This window comes from Megalobrama amblycephala, linkage group LG19 (genome assembly GCF_018812025.1).
Source record: "Megalobrama amblycephala isolate DHTTF-2021 linkage group LG19, ASM1881202v1, whole genome shotgun sequence".
Lineage (NCBI taxonomy): Eukaryota > Metazoa > Chordata > Actinopteri > Cypriniformes > Xenocyprididae > Megalobrama > Megalobrama amblycephala.
This window is the reverse complement of record NC_063062.1, coordinates 10,442,125-10,463,212: the sequence shown is the minus strand read 5'-3', so window position 1 is coordinate 10,463,212 and position 21,088 is coordinate 10,442,125. Positions and strand designations below refer to the sequence as shown.

Genomic DNA, 21,088 nt, shown 5'->3' with positions numbered 1-21,088 from the left:
TTTTGAGTCGCCACTGAAGTACTGATATAACCAAAGTCTGGTTTCAACCTGCTTCAACCACATTTAACAGCTGATAATGTACAGACATAGGGGAAACAAACAGGTAATAGCTCTATTATCAAAAAAAGGAAACACATCACAGCTGTGCTGTCATACTCACATCAAAACATAAGATCAGAAAAGTAGTTCACTATGAAAATAATAATACTTCGATGCTGTTAAAATCTAATTCTGGTGCACACTTTATTCATGCTTTAAGAGACAGGATTATGTGACCTCTATTCACCGCAGTATATCAATCCCGAACTGTTTTCTTTTAGATTGCATGGCACTAGAAGACCACAGATGGATTCAGATCGTCAGTTTGTCACTTACACAAACAGCAATCGAGCAACTGCACTGCCATTAGACTGGCAGTGACCAGAAACATCTGAGCTGGAGCGCAGCGGATTTGTTTTATCTTTCCAGAACATATTTTTAAAAATTTCGACACTGTGTTTCTACTTTCTACAGATAAAAAAGACGAGAGGGAGAGGCGTCGCAGGCTTAAATATAGAATTGGGTGTTGTTCAACTCAAAGGAAACTGGTAGGAGCAAAATTGTCTTTCCTGAGCATGTCTTCACTTGGCAGGAACATTTCCAGCAGCACTTAATGTAATGTTACCATAGTCACGCAGCCTATTTGCAATTCTATCGTGTCTAATGTGCTAAAACAGTGCATTTAAAAACAGAGTTCAACACTAGTAACACTGCTGAAACATTGAATATATATATATATATATATATATATATATATATATATATATATATATATATATATATATATATATGCACAAAATTTAGCATTTATTCTAAAGGATAATGTGACAATGAAGACTGGAGTAATGCTGAAAATTCACCATTGCCATCATAGGAATAAATTACATTTTAAAATATGTTAAAATAAAAAACAGTTGTTTGAAATTGTAATAATATTTCACAATATTACTGTATTTTTGATTAAATAAATGATCAGCCTTGCTGAGCATAAGAGCCTTTTTTTTCCAAATCTTTAAAAAAAATCTTACCACTCCCAAAGTTTTAATCAGTAGTGTATATACAATGTAAATATTGAATTTGTTATTTATTTATATACCGATGGACTGAAAAAATATGCCACATGAACACACAAAAATCCAGAACTAAATCAAATGCTTGGGGTGAGGAAAATGTTTGAGCAAAAATAATTACCACCTACTGTTTTTCTCTCTCTTCAGTTACAAATTTGGGCATGTTCCATTCACAAATGATTTTGGCAAGGCATCTGGTGTCATATTAGCTGTACTCGATATAGAAATCATTAATTCCACATTCCTAACTTGTTAACAAAATGTGTAGGTGGCTGGAATGTGTGAGGGCTCGTACGGAGTCATTATCCCAAGGACAACATCTCCCAGTCACATCATTTGAAATAAACTCGATCACCAATTAGATGTGCATTCCAGATGCTTCGCAGGAAGTTAATCATCAGATGTTTACAAGGCTGATGCTGAAGCATATTTGTCTGGTAAATGAGTCTCAACTCTCGTCCATCTACAATTCAAAATCTCTCTGACCCTGTGAATACACCAATGCAGGAGATATGAAAATGATTCGGAAACAAAACAAATGGTGTCATCTAATTAAAAACGATACTACAGGAATGCTGAAGTAATGATTTCTCTCAGGGGTTATATTCCATCCTTTTAAGACAGGGCACGTAAAGTTGTTGGCTAGTTTAGAACAGGGATGTGGCTGCTATCACTCAAGACAACTCCCGCCCCTTCCCACCCCCTGTAAAGTATATAAAGCACTCAGGTTTTTCTGTGTAACTCAGACCATTAGCAGTGTCACAGCTGAATACTCATCCTTAGCCAACCAAGATTGGGACACAACTTGGAAATAAGCTGACTTCAACATCACCACTTTTTAAGTGTGCAGTCAATTCTAGAGAGCGGCCGAAGATATCAGGTATGTTTTCTTGGTTTGTTCTCTGACTTTTTGGTTTCAAAGGTCAAGGCAAAAACATTAGACATTTTCATTGCACCAAGTGTGCACTTGTCTCAGGCAAATATAAGACTTGCTACTGGGAAATGACACGGTTGAGCAAAACTTAACCTCTGTGTAACTTTCAAAATAAATGAATGACCAACAAGGAGGAGGAAGATCACATCATTTGAACTTTTGTTCAAAAATCAGATGTTTTTCATGAGATGATGATACAAATGAGCATGCATTTTATGAGATTAATAACAATGCTACATGTTCTTCCACAGGTTCCATTCACAATGAACTCAATGCTTCAGAAGGCTTTCCTGTGGTGTGTGCTGACTGCATTTCTGCCGAGCATCACTAGTGCAAAACCTCTGAATACGGATGGTTTGAGAAGGTAAGCTCTCATGATTGAACCACTCTTGTCGTTCAAGACTCTCTGATTTTGAATAAAGTCTAACAGGTTTCTCTCGTCATCTGCCAGGCTCAGTGTTTGGCTTCAGGGTAAGGTGAGGAAAGATGTCAGCAGCGTGTCTGAGAGAAGCGAGAATGACTCGACAGCTTTGCTGACTCAGAGGAACAGCGGTACTGAGTCATTTGTACCACAGCACAGGTATGTCACATTCTTTGACTGGATATACAAAAATATCAAGGCCAAACGGACCAATCAAAGGAAAACTAAATGGTTTCTGTTTCTCTCCAGGAGTGTGAGGGTGAAGCGGACAGAACCAGCCTACTCGGTCAAAAGAATCGAAAGAGCGGGCTGTAATCTGGCCACCTGCTCGGTGCACGAACTGGCCCACCTACTGAATATAATGCACACGCAGACAAGCAACGCCCCCAGTGAAAAGATCGGCTCAGGGGGCTACGGACGGCGACGGAGGCGTTCGTTCCCATCAAAGCACCCTGCACTAAATTTCCACGAAGGCCGTCTAAAGCTGGCATGGGTTCAAACCATCAACAAAGGGATTTAAGGAACACCTCTGCGGTTTGTCCTGAGCCTATTGGCTCTGTTTACTGAGATACTTCTGATACTTCCTTTGCTGAATGTTAGTGTACTCTCTTCAGGCACAAAGGAGCAAGTGGAGCATCCTTCTCTCCATCCTCTGCCTGATGGGTTGGACAGAGAAGGAGTCAGGTCGCTTAAAGTGGTTGTGGAAAAAAGGAGTGCTAACAATTGAGAAAAAACGATTTAAAAAAAAAAAAAAGCTTTGTGAGGGTCTAAGGCAATACGAAAGGAAATAGGTGGTCAATGCTCTGTGAATGTGTTTAGCATTCTTGTCATTCTAATGGAGCTTTGGGACTTGACTCTCTGTCTCTTCTGCAGCACTGATGCGCCCTCTGCTGGAGGAATGAAGGAACAACCCAGGACTCTGCCAGCCCAAACTTTTCAGTGAAGAGGACGGAGAGAGAATAGCAAGAAGAGGAAAAGAACTTTTATGACTTAAAGCTATTTACCTTGGAGGACCAATGATGGAGAGAGAGAGAGAGAGAACTCTTTATAGAAGAAATTATTTTTGTTGTCCTCAAGGACATCCACATACTTGAAGACTGATTTATCTATACTGTGGGGACCGTGCAATAATTTTCTTTAATATTATAATGTAGTCTATTATTAATGTGTATAAAGATGTATATTATGAAAATACTGTATGTTAAAAGTTCATATATTTATATCTATCATACTGCACATGTATTCTTAAGAAACTATTGTTATGTTGCGTTTATTTTGAAATAAGATGTTTATCCTGTGAGTTCATATCGCTATAATGCGAAGCATTTTTTTCCACATGAATCATTCAATAATGTGACACCTGTTAATTAATAACCTATTAAACTCCAGCAAGTGTGAGTGAGGACAATTTGTCTGTCTTATTTCCAGGTCGGTAGCCTACCTTGAACGAAATAAATAAACTGAAATTATATTAAAAAGTAACTAGTTATAGTAAAATGTGGGCCTAATGAAAAATGTAAACATTGTGTTGTCGCCATCACGAGAAACTGAAATTACATCATTTTTCAACGCTTCATTACTTTACACACATTTTAATTAGTGTGACTTAAGTAAAGTAGCCACAGTAAAAAATATAATTTAATAAGTCGTTTTGGTAAGTGGTCTGTGGGAAAAGAAAGACATTTTTTGAACTACATTACAAACCCAGCAGAGGGCGCGCTTTCCCCATTAAATATACACGCTAAAAGCAACATTTCACGTTTTAGAAATAAAAAGAGGAAATAAATAGTAGCAAATAAAAACACTTACCAACTCAAAAGCAAAGTAAAGATAATGTAATAATTTAACAGTCACTTACAGATAAAAACAGTCTTGCGAAACATCCTTCATGAGATCAGTTGGAGAGATAGCTATGCAAAGCTAGCCCATGCAAAACAAACCCACGTTTTTAAAAAGAGCTACAGTTAAGATAGAATTGTTCTAAAAAAGAATTGTTTAAAATAGGGCACGCGTACACAAGGGGAATTGGTCTCAAGATGTGTTTTGTAAAAGTTGAAGTTGTTACTTGACACAGCTAAAAACGCGGTGCACGAGACTCCGAAAAAGTAACGTTAGCGAGATGTGACGAAAAGGTCAAAGGCGTATTTGTACTTTAACATAGCCTAGACTACATTAAATAGAAAAAAACACAGCAAAATGGAACGCAATAACGCGTTCTTTGTGAAAGTTAGCATTAGACTTCATATCAGTGGCAGTTATCTGCTCAGATGAATGGGGATGTCAGGTGTATGTGTAGGCTATAAAGTCTTGTATAATGCAAAACATACCCTCCCCTCCAAAAAAAGCTTGTCCACCTTTAAGCAAAAATGTAATTTGCCTGTTTTGTTTTCATCTATATAGTCACAAAACTTCTAAAGTCTCTTTAAACACACTGAGAACAAATGCAAAACACAATAAAAGGCCAGTGCCAGAGAGCTGCAATTAAACACACCGTACAAGATTCAAATCTAAGATCAAGGTTCCCTATCATCAGCACTGAAAGGGTTAAGTGCTGTGACATTTTTTTCTCTTTAGATGCAGCTTGCAAGAGACTTGAGGCATTTAGCCTATCTTCACACCCAGTGAGTATTGCACTTCTGAGCACAGCATAATCTCTCAGAGCACTGTCACACTCACACACACACACACACACACACATAGAGACAGAGACAGAAAAACTTAAAGGAGAACAAACAGAGGTCTGAAGACAGAAGGTGAGTTTGTTCATATCTCTTTAAAACAATGTTTACTAACCCTTTGGCTGTTGGCTTACCACTGTAGAGTAAACTGTGGCCTCTTTCAAGCATCTCCTGCAGGTCTGAACCTGTTGCAGTCTGAACCTGCTGTTCCATTACTGCTTCTCTGTAGTTCATCTACATTATTTTCTTACTCTGTCTCTTGAATTATTTACATATGTTTCTTTATAAAATAGAAAGATTAAACATGGTAGAGTTTTACCAGGGGTGTGGCATTTTTGTAAACATTGAGGTATTTCCTTATTCAGAACTGCATGCTGTTTGTGGTTTTGTAGATAAGCTAAGATGACAGCTAACAACATTCTAGCATTTATCAGGAGCTGTTTCACCCTAAAACACCAGAAAATGTTGCATATGCTCACATGAAGTGCTCATGATAATTAATCAACACACTAGAAAATAACATAAACTACTGTGTTTTGCTTTTGGATTTGATGTAGCAGAAGTAGTGTTCATTAGATCATTGTTAGTTGGCCTACGTAGGAATTTCCTTTTCCTGTTTTTGGAAACCACACAGTTAGCTTTCACCAGCTTGCTAAGAGGTAAACGGCCCATGTTGCTGTAGTATTCTTATAAAATGAATCATGGTGTTTTATTGTGGAATTTTTAATTCCTGCAATGCATTTTAAGAACATGAGGAGTTTACTTCTGTCTCTCAGGTGGAACTTTTACTACAGATCGTGTTGCATCTTCTACGCTGTACAAAATGAGTAAAAAAGGAACCCCCCTGTGCAAGCAACAATCAACGTCCAACTTTCCGAGGGGTAAGTTTGGCACGGTATATGATAATACTGTATCTCAGTGCTTTATGTTGTCTTGCGCAATATGCATTTTTTTGTCACTTTTGTCTTTGTAAAAGGCTTGTATGTTTAATGTGCCGGTTCACTGCACAAACTCCTAAAAGCTGGCATGCAGATGTATTGTCTGGTGTTGTCACACAATCAAAGTAGGTTAAAAGTATAGCATGACAAGGTGTCCTCAACATTCTTTGCAAGCATGTCATAAAGTGCTCTATCAAAAGGGCGCTGCACAGTTCTATAAATAACCTCTTTGCAATGAAGCAATTTTCTCATGCCAAGCTCGATGACTTGTGCAATCATTAAACACACAAAGTGCAAAATATTTCCGTTTTCATTTAAAACCAAAGAAAGCCTTATTATAAATGCGATGATTTGGCATGCATTACATTTGACTCCATTATGTGCTATTTAAAATAACTCTATGTGAATGATGGCACTGTAATTTAATGGTTTACACTTTTTTTTTAAAGTCAATTTTAACCAAATACTACAAAACAAGAAGCATACTGCAAATGTATGGCACAATGTGGGCTCAACTTCTATGTCAAAATGAAAGTAAGTCTCTTCCGTATCTGATATGTGAGGTAAGGGGAGGGGGCAGAGGCAGGTATGGAGCCAGTGCTACGCTGCAGGGTGGAGTTCAGCTTCTCTCAGTTGTTTCCCTACAAATTAGGAAAGGTCAGAGGAGACACGGATTTAATAGACGTGATCAAATAAACAGAGCTATCCTGCCTGTCACCCCTTCTACTTTCTCTGAGACACTGTGATAGCCTGACCTTCTCAAAACGCAGGTAAATAAATGCATTTCTCGCACTGGAGTTTCTTTACACAGTGTGCTGAGCTGGTGTGTTTCATTTACTTTAAGCCTAAGGCTATTCGATGCTCATTTCAAGGTTCGGCAAAATTAGGTGAGTGTAACTTCAGCCATGGGGACGTGTGAAGGCTGATTAGGACATTATGGAACAGAGTATTCCTCTGGGTCGTGTGCGTTTCAGCGTGTGCTTTCCAGACGCTTGCTAATAATACTGGATGTACAGTATACTGGAGGCACATGAGTTTTGTTGACTTAAGGAGTAACCTGTGCATGGGTAGGGCATAGTGTGGGCTGGTTTAAATCAGGTTGAGCTGTTATACATGAAGTTGCTAAGGTTGTGACTGCGAATGACCCAAACGACCTGTTTTCAATGCTGTATACATTGTATATGATAGCATATGCAGCCTGTCTTTAAAGGTTCAGTAATGTTACTGGAACATGAGTGAGCTAATGCATTATTCTATAGCTCTAGAACCAAGACAATGTTATACCCTTATAAAAAAAAAAAACAAACAGCGGGGTGGGAAATTACCCTGACAGCTCGTAAGCTCCAGAACATGCCAGCATGTAGAAGGGTCTCAAGTTCAGCTCGCAGCTTGTTGTGACATCAGCCAGGGCTTTCTGCTGAAATGATGTTGTCAGACACTTTAAATAGGGGGGAGCGGGATACTCAAGACTGGAAAACACTGAAGCTGCTTCATAGACAAGATAAGACCTAGAACTGAAGACCACAGTTATAAAGCAACAGGAAAATAGAGAGTCCAAACACAGAGATCCAGTAAAACCATGGCAAAAATAGCTAAAGAAGGTAAGAGAAAGTGTATATCCCAACATTGTGTACATTAGGATTGGTCAAGCAGAATAATAGGGGTCAGTGACAGTCAAAAGATTAGATATTGGCTAACTTTTCTTCAATTGAAAGGTGACATGTTGGTTGCATGCATTAAACAATAGGTCAGTTCACAATTTATCTGACACAAATGGCATTTTCAATGGGTTAAAAGAATTGTTTACTCTGATGTATTGGGTAAAATCAATTATAAATAATATAATTGATTTTAACTTAAAATATATTTATAAATATATTTATATTTATTTATAAATAGATTTATAAAATAATATTTGTAATAGTGTGTGTGTGTGTGTGTGTGTGTATAATCAAAGTAAACAATTCCTTTGGCAATCATTTAGATATACATGCATTATTCTATATATGATTTTTATATGTAATCAATTTACACCATGTCTTAAAGGAAAAAGAAATATTGTAATAAAATATTACTGTATATACATACTGTATAAAAATCTATATGATTACAGTAAAAATCTATATGATTGATTTTATTAAGCTATAAACCTGAGTGGTTTACTTCCATGTGTAAGACACAGCTATTCTAGAAGTTTGTCTATCTAGGTTTCCTAGATGGGCAGGGCTGGGAGTAGCCTGGAATCATCCATCTGACAGGCTTGTCAAGCGTCTGTATCGAAGGCCTGTGGACTGTTGACAGTGCAGTGGAATATCCAGTTACATTTCAACACAGGTGGAAGTCAACAATCTTGCTGTTTATAGGGATTGGCCTGACCTACATTTCCATGCTGTATAAGCACTGAGTCTAGTTTAAATAGATGTCATATCTGGTGTGATATGAAATAGAAAGGTGGCCAAGGCATGGCAACTGATATGAAACTATAACCTACTGGACAGGATGCAAATGTAGTTTTGATAGCACAGGGAGTCTGTCTGTGAATGGAGGAAGGGTGGAGGTGAGGTTAACTGTGACTAGAGACAAAAACCACTGGACAAGCCCTGAAAAAACATATGTGAGATGCTTTGAGAAAAATTCAAAAATTCGATTCATTATTACACTTATCCAGTATTATTATTTTTTTTTTTTGAAATTTTCAAATGCCAAAAAGCATGCTGCATGACAGGGGTCTTCAAACTTTTTGATGTCAAGGACTCTAAAATATGATGATCCCCTTCCAAAAATATAATGGCAGCTATATCATTTATTCAATAAAATAAACATTTATACTGAGTGAGGAAAATGATAAGCATCATATTACTAAAGCCGGGGACACACCTAACGATTAGCTGAAACATTCTAAGACTGAACTGAACACACATACTGATTGTTTCCTTCAACTGGAGCTGATTTATATACTCACACATGGAATTTGAACACCGACTGTAATCGCGGACTGAACGCAACTGGCTCTGACTGGACGCGTTTGAGCGCGATCAGTCATAAGTATCAATTTATAAGTATCAATTTCATAATCGGCCTTACAATCGTTAAGTGTGTGCGCGGCTTAAGACAACATGTTGTTTCCAGTATTAAATCATTGTCACTAAATATTTACTTTGTATTAAGTTGACAGTAGGATAATATTATATAAACCTAAAAATAACCAGATTTTTAAAAATTTATTTCTTACCGTTTACAACTAGGGCTGACAATTGAATAAAATTTATTATTTTCATGATTTTTTTCTAAAGCAGAATGAAACCATAATAATATTAAATTCTGTAAATGTGTTAAAAATACTGCATTTAATTTATGTCTTGCATTATCAACTTTGAAAGCCTTAAAAAGTACATTTAGTAAAGTCTCAGATTTTCTGTAGACCTAGACATCAGTTTGAAAACAAGACACTTTGCCTTTTCTTAGTGTTGCATGTAAAACTAAACCACAAGTTTACACTTTGTAAATGTGCTGCATATACTTCTGCTTCACGGTGCTGGTTGTGCATGCATTGTGTTATATTGAAAGAACATATTTAACATGCTTTATTACAAACATGAATGCATTATTGTGAATAATATATATATATATATGTACATTACTTCCCCTGTCCTTGTGGTTCATTCTTCGTGATTGTGCCTAACTTTGTGATTGTGCCTAATTGTGATTGCCAACCAAGTAAGTGAAGGAATGCTTGCTGTGCGCCATGTGTAGTTTTCTGCCAGAGGACACAACAACAACAACTGGTCTGACACTTTGGGAATCCAGTGACTGACCTCGCGTGGTCTCTAATAGGACAGAAACTTAGTTAACCTCAATGATACCTGACTAAGACCAAGGCACAAGATGCAGAGTGAAACCTGAACTGTGTGGACGGATACTTGAGGACATGTTTATAACCATGATTTGTGAAGTTGCAAAACTGGCATGATTTACAAGTACACATAATTACCTCCGGTTTATTTTACCACCTTCAATAATGGTTTTACATGTTGGCAAAATGCAGCAAATAAATTCTTAGCCAAAATATTACAAACAATAGGCAAACTAATAGTGCCATGTCATTCATTTCAAAGCATGAGTCTCAGTTATCAGGTTTTGGCATCATGTTGGTAATTCAGTCATAACACAAGTACACACAGTATGCTTTCCAGTCTCATTTGACCCAGTAAGGGATATTGTGGAATAGATATAGGCTTGTGATCATAGATTGAGTACAGCCCAAAGTAATGGAAGTTCCTAGAATACTTTAAACAAATGTGCACCATGTACATAACAAGCTGTCCTTACACCTGATGAAGAACATTGACTACTAGCAGAAAGAACTAACATTTATTCTGATGGCACCACTCCTTGCAGAAATGCCTCGTCAGTTCACCAAGATCTCTCTCCAAGAGGTGGATGAGAAAGTTCGACTCATGGCTGAGAAAGTGTACGCTTCAGCTCTGAAGGAAGAAGAAAGTAAGAACACCTTGTCCATGTTCACTGTTCCTGAGGACTGTCCCATTGGCTTGCATCAGGCCAAGGAGTGGGAGCTACGCAAAGAGATTCAGGAGCAGATGTCAGAGAAATCTGTCAAGAGGTCAGTGAACTCAAATGTGGCACAGGTTGAAGAACTAATCAGCAGTTTGCATTAATGTGATATTCAACATGTATTTCTTATTCTTTATGCCCCATTCTAGGAAACAGAGTTTCAAGCTGATGCGATCCCAATCAATTTCCTTGCAAATCCCTGTCGCTCCAGATTGGGCTATGTCTGTGATTTCACCACTGCTGACCCCTTCCACACCCACAGGCCCTATGCCAGTCAATATCCCTGAATTCCAGAGGGTCACCATCAGTGGAGACTACTGTGCAGGGGTAGGAGGCAAATGATTACACACACACACACACACACACACACACACACACACACACACACACAGGTTTGTTTTTGTGAATTGGGGGGACATTCCATAGGTGTAATGGTTTTTATACTGTACAAACTGTATTTTCTATCGCCCTACACCTAAACCTACCCATCACAGAAAACTGTGCACATTTTTACTTTATCACAAAAACTCATTCTGTATTATTTATAAACCTTTTGGAAAATGGGTACATAGGGTTATGTCCTCATAAGTCACCCTCTCCTTGTAATACATATGTCACACCCATGTCATTATACAAATTTGTGTCCTGATATGTCACAAAAACACAGACACACACAAATATCTTAAATATTATATATTAAATAGTAGCATATTATACATAATAAGATATATAATTATGTATAATATAATATAATATAATATAATATTATATAATATAATATAATATATAACAGCCAGTTCAAGAGTTAATAAACAGGGCTGGGCATTTAATTTGAGCCAAACAGCTATTAATTATGTTAAAAAAAAAGGACAAGCAAGTCACACCTGTGTGACACCAATTCAGTTATTATTTGTATGACCAGTAGAGGTGTGGCAATGATTAATGTTTGATGAACAGACTTTCTGGTTTTATTTTGTAAAAACTATTGAAACACCAAAGACACTTTAATATATTACACGTTTTAAAAGACAAGGGAACAACTGTTTTGATATATTTATAGACAGAAAACTAATTGTTATATAGCTCAACACGTTTAGTCTTATTGTTTAAATTAAATTTTCTTGAATTTTATTTATTTATTTTTTTTGCAAGTACCGTGCTTTACTATGTCTCAGAGAAAAACACTATTTTGTCAAGTAGCTAACATAGCATAATCAGATGCAGCTTTATTTTTAGTAACAGTAATACAGAATTTTCTCCATCATACAATACGTTTTAAAATGAAATGCATGCCATTTATCAACACAAGCCATCCAGCATTTAATATCGTATTCTAAAATTTATCTAGCTTACTGCAGTGTCTTAAACAAGTGTCTCACAGCAGCCACTGAGCGAACGCACAGAGTAATGTTATAACATAATTTTCAACACACTCAAATGTATCTAATATGTTAAACAGAGCTGCATTACCTCATACTCATGACCAGAAAAGCGAAAGCGACTGTGTCATAATAAAAGTTCTGCTGCTCATGAAGCGTGTGTTGTGCAATCGCTCCAGCGGCCTCATTCAGCTCCCACAACACTCGGTCCTGCTCTGCTTCATACTACAGTAACGTTAATAATCGCATCCATGAACATGATTTCTTCCCGAGTCCTATCCCAATTCTTTTGCACCGTTCGTTGAGGTGAAGACCACATGTCCCAAGATTCCACGCTCAAACTTGGCGTCATCAAGCTACGCCTTTGTTTTGAATAGGCCTCTAGCGACCTCTAGCGGACAGAAATCCTACATACTGCACCTTTAATCAAAGAATGCTGAAAATGTGGTTTCCACAAAAATATTAATCAGCACAACTGTTTTTAACATTGATAATAAGTTTCTTGAGCACCAAACTTGCATATTAGAATGATTTCTGAAGGATCATGTGACATTGAAAACTGGAGTAATGGCTGATAAAATAAATCAGTTTTGCCATCACAAGAATAAATTAGAAAAGTTATATAATATTTCACAATATTACTGTTTTTTACTGTATTTATGATCAAGTAAATGCAGCCTTGGTGAACATAAGAGACTCTTAACAACCTTTGACTTTTGAACACTAGTATATATGCTGTACTCCTAAAAGCTGAGAAAATGAATCACTGACAAATGATTACTTCTGACAGATAACAGTCGAGGACTATGAGCAGGCAGCAAAAACTCTGCTGACAGCACTCTTCATCAGAGAAAAATATTCCCGGCTGGCATATCACCGCTTCCCTAGGATCACAGCCAAGTTTCTAAGGAGTACCAATAATGAGGATTGGAGTGAGGAGGATGAAGTGCTTCCAGGTATGTCATGGCAGTTCATGCACCAATAAATGAACTGTTCAAAGACAACAGCTTTGAAGCATAAGTGAGAAATTATTGTCCTAAATCTTTAGTATTATGTCTCAAAGACTGTAGGGTGTTTATTAGGTTTGGGAAAGTGATACTAAACACAACTAGTCCTGTTTCTATTTATATCAGGACATAAATATAATATGACATTAGTATTCATCAGCACTACCATATTTTTTTTTTCCATGGCAACAGATATCTGCCCCCCTCTAAATGAGGGTGAGGATCCCTACAGTATGGAAGACCTCCCACAGAATCTGAACTACTCCCTGAGGATGAAAGATGGAATCATATATGTCTATGATAATGAGGATGCCTTAAAACAGGATCAGCCGCGGAGCTTGCCATATCCTGACTTGGAAACTTTTGCTATTGACTTGAGCCACGTCCTTGCCATGATTGCAGACGGACCAACGTGAGTTCGGTTATGTTATATTTCTCCTCTGGAAATCATAATACTATCTCACATTCAAAATGTATAACACTGCATGCATCTGTTGCTTAAATAATAATAATGCTAGATGAAATTCAGAGAAAAAAGGAAATACATTTAGGGGCAATATTCTCTTTTATAGGAAGACCTATTGTCACAGAAGGCTCAACTTCCTGATGTCCAAGTTCCAACTACATGAAATGCTGAACGAGATGGCCGAGTTAAAGGAACTGAAATGCGTTCCTCACAGAGACTTCTACAATGTCAGAAAGGTATTTTAAATAAAGTGGCATAAACACTAATATTTACATAATTTACTGCATAAAGACACTTCTAAATGTACATATATGTGAATATTCAGGTTGATACGCACATTCACGCAGCTGCCTGCATGAACCAGAAGCATCTTCTGAAGTTCATCCAGGACACCTATAAGACAGAAGCGGAGCGAGTGGTGCTGGAGAAGAACGGAAAGAAGCTCACCCTCAAACAGGTGTTTGACAATCTGAAAATGGACCCTTACGATCTCACAGTAGACTCATTAGATGTACACGCGGTACGTATTTCAGATAACCTCAGGACTTCCAAATAATGCTTTTATGCTACATTTCCCTGCAGAATAGATCTTGCCGCAATAAAGAAGTTGCTCTATTGTTTGTTACAGGGCAGACAAACCTTTCATCGCTTTGATAAATTCAATTCCAAATACAACCCAGTGGGTGCTAGTGAGCTCCGAGAGATCTACATCAAAAGTGACAACTACATCAATGGAGAATATTTTGCTCGTCTCATCAAGGTAAAATTGAATAACTCGCACGCTGATACATAAGATAAAAGTAACTATAACTGTCAGAGCAAACAGATTATTTTCTTAAGTGGGAAACAATCATTCCCGTTGTTCCTGTTGTACAGGAGGTTGCTCATGACCTGGAGGAGAGTAAATATCAGCATGCAGAACCCCGTCTCTCAATTTATGGCCGAGCCCCTGAAGAGTGGGACAGTCTGTCCAAATGGTTTATCAATCAAAAGTTATACTCCCCTAACATGAGATGGATCATACAGGTGCCCAGGATTTAGTAAGTCATTTTCTAATGTAACTCTTGTGACTGCTTGAGCATCTCTTGTCACTGTCCAGCAATAATCTGCAAACAGTGATGGGCTCTATTTGAAGTTATCTATACTGTTTACTGAAGTACAGGTTGTCTCTACTCAGTGTGGTTAAACAGAAATGTGTCCCTTTGCAAAATCAAACACTGATAAATAAAAGAGTGCGTCACTGTATGACAGAGATGCAAAACTCAGTTTTAGCTTCAACCCTAATTAAACATACCTGATCCAGCTCATCAAATCCTTCAGGCTTATTTGAAAACTAGGCAGGATTGCTTGTTGGAACAGGGTTGGAACTAAACTCTTCAGGTCTGTGGTGCTCCAGGAATTGAGTATTTAAAAAAAAAAAAAAAATCATTCTGATTCCTAAATTAAAATGAATTTCAAAGGCATTCTCTATTCAATTCTAATGGCACAACCCTGCAACATATACCCATGCAACGTTTCTGCTCCTACTTGCTTAAAATTAATATCCAATATTTCTAAAAGCAAATATTCTTGACTTGTATACTTTGTTTTTAGTGACATTTTCAGATCAAAGAAGATTGTTCCCAACTTCGCCAAGATGCTAGAGAACATCTTCCTCCCACTGTTTCAGGCCACTGTTAACCCTCAGAAGCACAAAGAAACGCATGTCTTCCTGAAACATGTAAGTGCTTCATCAGAGTTGTGAGCTTATTCTTTTATCCTGAGCTGGCAAGACCAGTCAGAGCACATTCATGCCACAATAGAACATTTTAACACCAACAGTGCAATTAACAGCTTAACCACAAAACAGTCATTTTACCAGGGAATCAAGATTTCAATCCCTCATGAACAATTAAATGGTTCTCAGATGAATATGAGATCACGTAAAATTGTCACACACAATAAAATCACAGAAAACGGATATGTTTTGAACTACGTCCAAGTCAGTTATGTCATTATTGTGTGGTTGATCCCCCCTCCCCCTCCCCCCCCACACACACCCCACCCAAATGTCTTGTCTATTATTAGAACAGCCTGATCAGTCTTTATGTAAATATGAAGAAACAACCTTTAAGGAAAATGAGGGCAAATCATTGCTGTGAAAAGATGTCAAAAAATCTTTTTTTTTCTGCAGGTGACAGGGTTCGACAGTGTGGATGATGAGTCCAAACACAGTGATCACTTATTCACCTATAAGAGTCCAAAACCAGAAGAGTGGACCATGGAGGAAAACCCACCATACACTTACTACCTCTTCCACATGTATGCAAACATCATGGTCCTCAACAACCTACGAAAGTAAGTCACTATAAAGATCAAGCTCTGATTTCAGCATTACATCCCATTGTCTTCACAAAACAAACTAATGAAGACAAGCTGTTCCCCTGAAATGTAGCCAAAAGCTTTTTAATTTAAATCCCAAGCCATGTTAAATAGTGAAAATGTTTTTTTTTTCAGGGAACGTGGTCTCAATACCTTCCAGTTCCGTCCTCACTGTGGCGAGGCAGGATCCATCACCCATCTGGTGTCAGCCTTCCTCACAGCTGACAACATCTCTCACGGACTCAATCTGAAGAAGGTCAGTCTCTAAAACTAATTATATACACATCAAATGTATCGTTTTTACATTTAATTATTTAATAAAGCAAAAAGCCCCGTGAAGCCATGGTTTATGGTGAATTTATAACAGCTAAGGGGCATTGTTAGGCACGACGCGGAGCGGAAAACCCCCTTAGCTGTTATAAATTCACTGTAAACCATGGCTTCACAGGGCTTATTGCTTTTATAAAACGGTTACCACACAATACAAATATTAACGCCAAAAAATATGTATCAATGCAACTTTCATGAAGTAAAATCATTAAAAGGCTTCCTTCCGCTGGAAAAAATAGTCCCTGACCGTGAACAGCAACAGAAATTACATTATTACGCCATTAGATGGCGGCAAAGATTGTCTTTATGAGTGAGTCACTCAGTCGCAAAGATATTGAAACTTGTTGTGAACACGGAACAAGACACAAATGACAAATGCTTTAACTAGAGCTGTCAGTATCAGCAGGGCATAGAGACAGAGCGCATTTATGTTAATCTGAAAGCCACGCCCACCGGGGGGGAAAACAATCCAACCGTCTCCATTGAGTTTGTATTGCGTGAGGCTGCCTCCTTGTCTTTTCTGACTTATTACAAAAAACAGAACAATGTCTAAAAGCTGCTGTGTGACAAGGTGTACAGCTAACAAACTTAAAAAACCCAGAAATAAGTTTTTATAAGCTGTCGACCCCCAAAAACGAATGTTTAAGGACATAAAAGTGGATACAGGCAGTGAGACAGAGAGCAACGGGTCATATTACTATAAGAAATGCATTGGAGGGGAACGTAATCGGCGACAGGTGAAATAATTCTTTGACATGGTAAAAAATAATGAATGGTTTGTTTTTGTTGGTTTGTTTAGCATATGTTGTCGCCGATTACGACCCCCTCCAGTGTATTTCTTAAAGTAATTATGACCATTTGCGCTCTGTCTCACTGCCTGTATCCACTTTTATGTCCTTAAACATTCATTTTTTGGGATCGACAGCTTATAAAAACTTATTTCTGGGTTTTTTAGCTTGTTAGCTGTACACCTTGTCACACAGCAGCTTTTAGACATTGTTCTGTTTTTTGTAATAAGTCAGAAAAGACAAAGAGGCAGCCTCACGCAATACAAAGTCAATGGAGACGGTTGGATTGTTTTCCCCCCCGGTGGGCGTGGTCTTCAGATTATGACGCGTGTCGCTCTGTCTCTATGGGGAATCCGGATTTTTTTTTTTTAATGAACATAGGACTGACCTGAAGGAAAATGCTAAATTTGAATGCAGGTAATACACTCGGTCACGCTCTCTCTCTCACAATACTCTTCTATATAATGCAGCTTCAATTAACAAAATCAATAGAGAACAAACATGTTTACATTGTCAAGACTGATGCAGCAACATACACATTCAGGCCCCGTTTACACTAGTGCTTTTTTGTTTTAAAACGGCGTTTTAAAATGAAAATGATCCTCGTCTGGAGTTTCCACAGCGTTTCAGAAACGATCTCCGTCTGGTCTACACTACACGGCCGAAAATGCATGTCACATGACTGTTCACGCACACTGGGCATGCACATGCCACACAGTTGCCTCTTGCACATGTAGACAGCTGCAGTATTAAAAATATGCTGAGTTTAACGGCACAATGCCTGCTAAAAATGACAACAAAGCCAACAAATATTGCAGTTCAGTCTCCATGTTATTGTTTACATGGTCGTCAGAGTGAATGTGTGCAGCCATGCCATCGTTTTCAAAAGTCTCAGTTTTGGTACGTTTACACTGAAACGCAACCCCGCCGTTTTCAAACTAAAACGGGCTCTGTAGCGTTTTCGAAAGTCTCCGATTTCGAGGTTCGAAAATGCCGGCGTAGAGTAAACGACAGGCGTAACCGTAGCAAAACGTATGCGTTTTAAAACAAAAACGCACTAGTGTAAACGGGGCCTCAGTGGCGCAGCGATATTTATGTAATGTGGTCAGCTGTATGTTTGCGGGAATTTTACAACGGCTTCGAACGCGGTTTTATCCAGTCAGAATCAAGGGCCGGAACTATCCGTTTTATAACATTTATTTTTGGGTTATTTAAAAAAATACAGTTATTAGAGACATTACCAATAAACTTTTTTTTTTTTTTGCTGGAAAATAATGGCACAGATGGCGAAACATACTAAGTCATTCAACTTGACAAAAAATGTAAGATGCAATGACCTAATAGGACAAGTGACAGTTCTGTCAACTGGCCATCTTTATTATTGTTGAGCCCTGTAAGTTTTTAAGAATGGGGTAATTCAACAACAAACAAACAAAAAGAGATATTGATATTGTCTTTTCTTGTGGTTTAACATTTGTTCTTGTTAATTTCTCAACACAGAGTCCCGTGCTGCAGTACCTGTTTTACTTGGCCCAGGTGCCCATTGCCATGTCTCCACTCAGCAACAACAGCCTGTTCCTGGAGTATTCCAAGAATCCCCTCAGGGAGTTCCTGCAAAAGGGCCTGTGTGTGTCCCTCTCCACAGATGACCCATTACAGTTCCACTACACAAAGGTCAGGGAAAGCAGTTAATGGGAATGATGCAAACCTTTTATATGTGCTGAAATCTGTCCACAGACAGACAGTCTTTGGCGGAGATGCTCTTACCTCGCCAGCAAGTACAATGAGATATCCGAGCATCTCAAGTAGACCACGGTCTTCAGGTGGAACCAAGATGTGATCAAAGACCATGTTTATGATGACGTTTTTCTCTGGGAGACCTGCAAAATCCTCAACTATCAGTTCAGCTGTCTGTCTGGGGGAGAGAACCACCAGTGCATCTATCTGAAATACACAAAGAGAACATTTCATTTGACAGACAGACATTGAAGTACAGGGCATGCATAAAAAGATAACCAGAAATCCAATGAGAAGGTCAAGCATAGAGTTAAATCTTTGTTGTAGAAATGTAATAGGAACCGCCGGAGTATGGGAGAAACCACATGCGTGAACCAGTCATTAATGTTCATGGGGTCAAAAGAAACCACCTGCTGCTCTTGGGTGGGATTCTGCTTGAAAGGAGCAGCGATCTCGGCGAGCGTCAGGTTTATCACGGCCTGCAAAAGTGTGGCGCTCCGCATGCCGCTCAAGAGCAAACACTGCTGACACTGAATGAGTTAATTATTAATCTACTTTGAGTGCAATCGTCTAGAGCAGTCAGGTGATGTGATTCTGTGTTGTTTATGTACCTTTAGGAGGCCTTGATGGAGGAGTACGCCATAGCAGCACAACTGTGGAAACTGAGCACATGTGATGTGTGTGAGATCGCCAGAAATAGTGTGCTTCAGAGCGGTCTGTCTCATCAGGTACTTTCTCACTCCACAAATACTGTTGGTTGGGCTTAACTTCTACTGAACCCGGAAAAATCTTCCAGTGCTAATTTTAAACACATTCCGATGCTAAATTTAATGCCCTTGCATATATATATATAAAAAGCTGACATTTAGATTTCCCTTGCAGGAGAAGAAACACTTCCTGGGTGAGAATTATCTACAGGATGGACCAGAGGGTAATGACATCCGCAGGACAAATGTGGCGCAGATCCGTATGGCCTATCGTCACGAGACTTTATGCAATGAGCTCAGCTTCCTAGTGGATGCTGTCAAGTCAGAAGCGCTGTCTGCACAAGCCCCGTAAACATGGCAGGATGATAGATAGGGTAGATCATGAGTCCATACGAGTGGATCAGACACCAGCATAAAACCTTATCTTGCTACAGGTGATGCACAAAAGAGCTATGGAAATACATTGTTCAGGAAGCAAGATGTGGAGCTATGTGACTTAATACCTTATATGGGCATATCCCTTCCCATAGTGCCTTGTAGGTTATGGATAAATTTCCTATCTCAAATGTCAAATATCTCGTTAAAAAATGGGATGTTTTGATAAACTGTTTCAGTATTTGCATGGTTTCTGAAAATGATGTTTTGTTTTGTTACCTTTTCTAAACAAGGGAGTTTTCGGGTTTCTCACTTGAACAACGTATTCTTTTGTTCAGATACATGTTTTTGTAAGGCACAGGAACTGGAGATAAAATTTGCCTTGATAAACTAGTTTGTTAGCAGATTCTGGGGCTGGGTGGCTTTTTATTTTTTGGCACAGAATAGACTTGTGTATTTGAACTTGTACACCATTTTGTACACCTACAGAGAAGGTTAAACTCTTTTAAGGATGTTGTATAATATATGGGTGCTTGGCCTCTAAAGAGCCACTTGAAACATGCCTGAATGCTACATATGTTTGTCAATAAAGTGGTGTCAAAAAAGCCTTGCTGAATCAATTCACTATGTCTATAGTTCAAATTCCAGATGAATAGAAAAATGATTCTTTATTTGCTCAACACTGCAGCCCAGTGGAAGTAGTAGGAACTGTTACAGCCTTCAAGCAAACTAGATATAACTAAATATTTAATTTATTATTCAAGATTTACACAAGAAGAAGGAAAGAAAACATAGAACATTCCCCTACACACCTGACCAAGTTAAACCAGGTGTCCCCGACACCTGCAATGTTATCCTCAGGTGACTCCCACTCTGACCGTGTCGGTAACCCCTGGGCCCGGTTTTTCAAAAGGTTTAATCCGGATAAAATTGATCCGGATTTAGTAATCCTTTTTTGCGATCCGTGATCACGTAATCCAGCTTACTTTTGGAGCCAGTTTTTTAAAGCAACATCGGATTGGATCAATCTGATCCGGATAGGAACTATTCAGGATCACCAAATCTGGATTTCCAGTGCTCTACGGAGGCCCTAAAGGGACATGTTGATAGAAAGAATATGGGTTTTGAATTAAATATATTTTTGTTGGATATTTACAGCTGTTTAGGGATTGTTTTATGGCACCAAAATTTCTTTTTACTTTAGAGTAGGTTACCGAAAGGCTAAATATGTAGACTAATGTCTGCATTTAATTTATTACTTTAACAGTTAAACTAATCAAGAGCAA

General features: G+C 38.3%; 2 protein-coding genes across 7 annotated transcripts; both read left to right on the top strand.

Moving 5' to 3' along the window:
• Window positions 1–1,835: 1,835 nt before the first annotated feature.
• Window positions 1,836–3,862, top strand: admb (adrenomedullin b). The gene is made up of 4 exons (XM_048168438.1): window positions 1,836–1,989; window positions 2,295–2,407; window positions 2,495–2,623; window positions 2,714–3,862. Exons 2-4 carry the CDS (start codon window positions 2,307–2,309, stop codon window positions 2,982–2,984), a joined length of 501 nt encoding a protein of 166 aa, XP_048024395.1. The 5' UTR covers window positions 1,836–1,989; window positions 2,295–2,306; the 3' UTR covers window positions 2,985–3,862.
• A 1,203-nt stretch (window positions 3,863–5,065) lies between these two features.
• Window positions 5,066–20,149, top strand: LOC125254055 (AMP deaminase 3-like). Of its 6 annotated transcripts, none has more exons than XM_048168423.1 (16): window positions 5,066–5,217; window positions 5,919–6,023; window positions 10,479–10,701; window positions 10,802–10,979; window positions 12,822–12,987; window positions 13,231–13,450; window positions 13,611–13,740; window positions 13,830–14,024; window positions 14,133–14,264; window positions 14,381–14,544; window positions 15,098–15,224; window positions 15,678–15,841; window positions 16,001–16,121; window positions 18,484–18,657; window positions 19,338–19,448; window positions 19,603–20,149. In XM_048168423.1, exons 2-16 carry the CDS (start codon window positions 5,966–5,968, stop codon window positions 19,777–19,779), a joined length of 2,340 nt encoding a protein of 779 aa, XP_048024380.1. In that variant the 5' UTR covers window positions 5,066–5,217; window positions 5,919–5,965; the 3' UTR covers window positions 19,780–20,149. The 6 variants fall into 6 exon arrangements, with proteins under 6 accessions (XP_048024380.1, XP_048024381.1, XP_048024385.1 ...); XM_048168424.1 differs by lacking the exon at window positions 5,066–5,217 and adding an exon at window positions 5,784–5,801; XM_048168427.1 differs by lacking the exons at window positions 5,066–5,217; window positions 5,919–6,023 and adding exons at window positions 6,728–6,850; window positions 8,288–8,414.
• The last annotated feature ends 939 nt before the right edge of the window (window positions 20,150–21,088 follow it).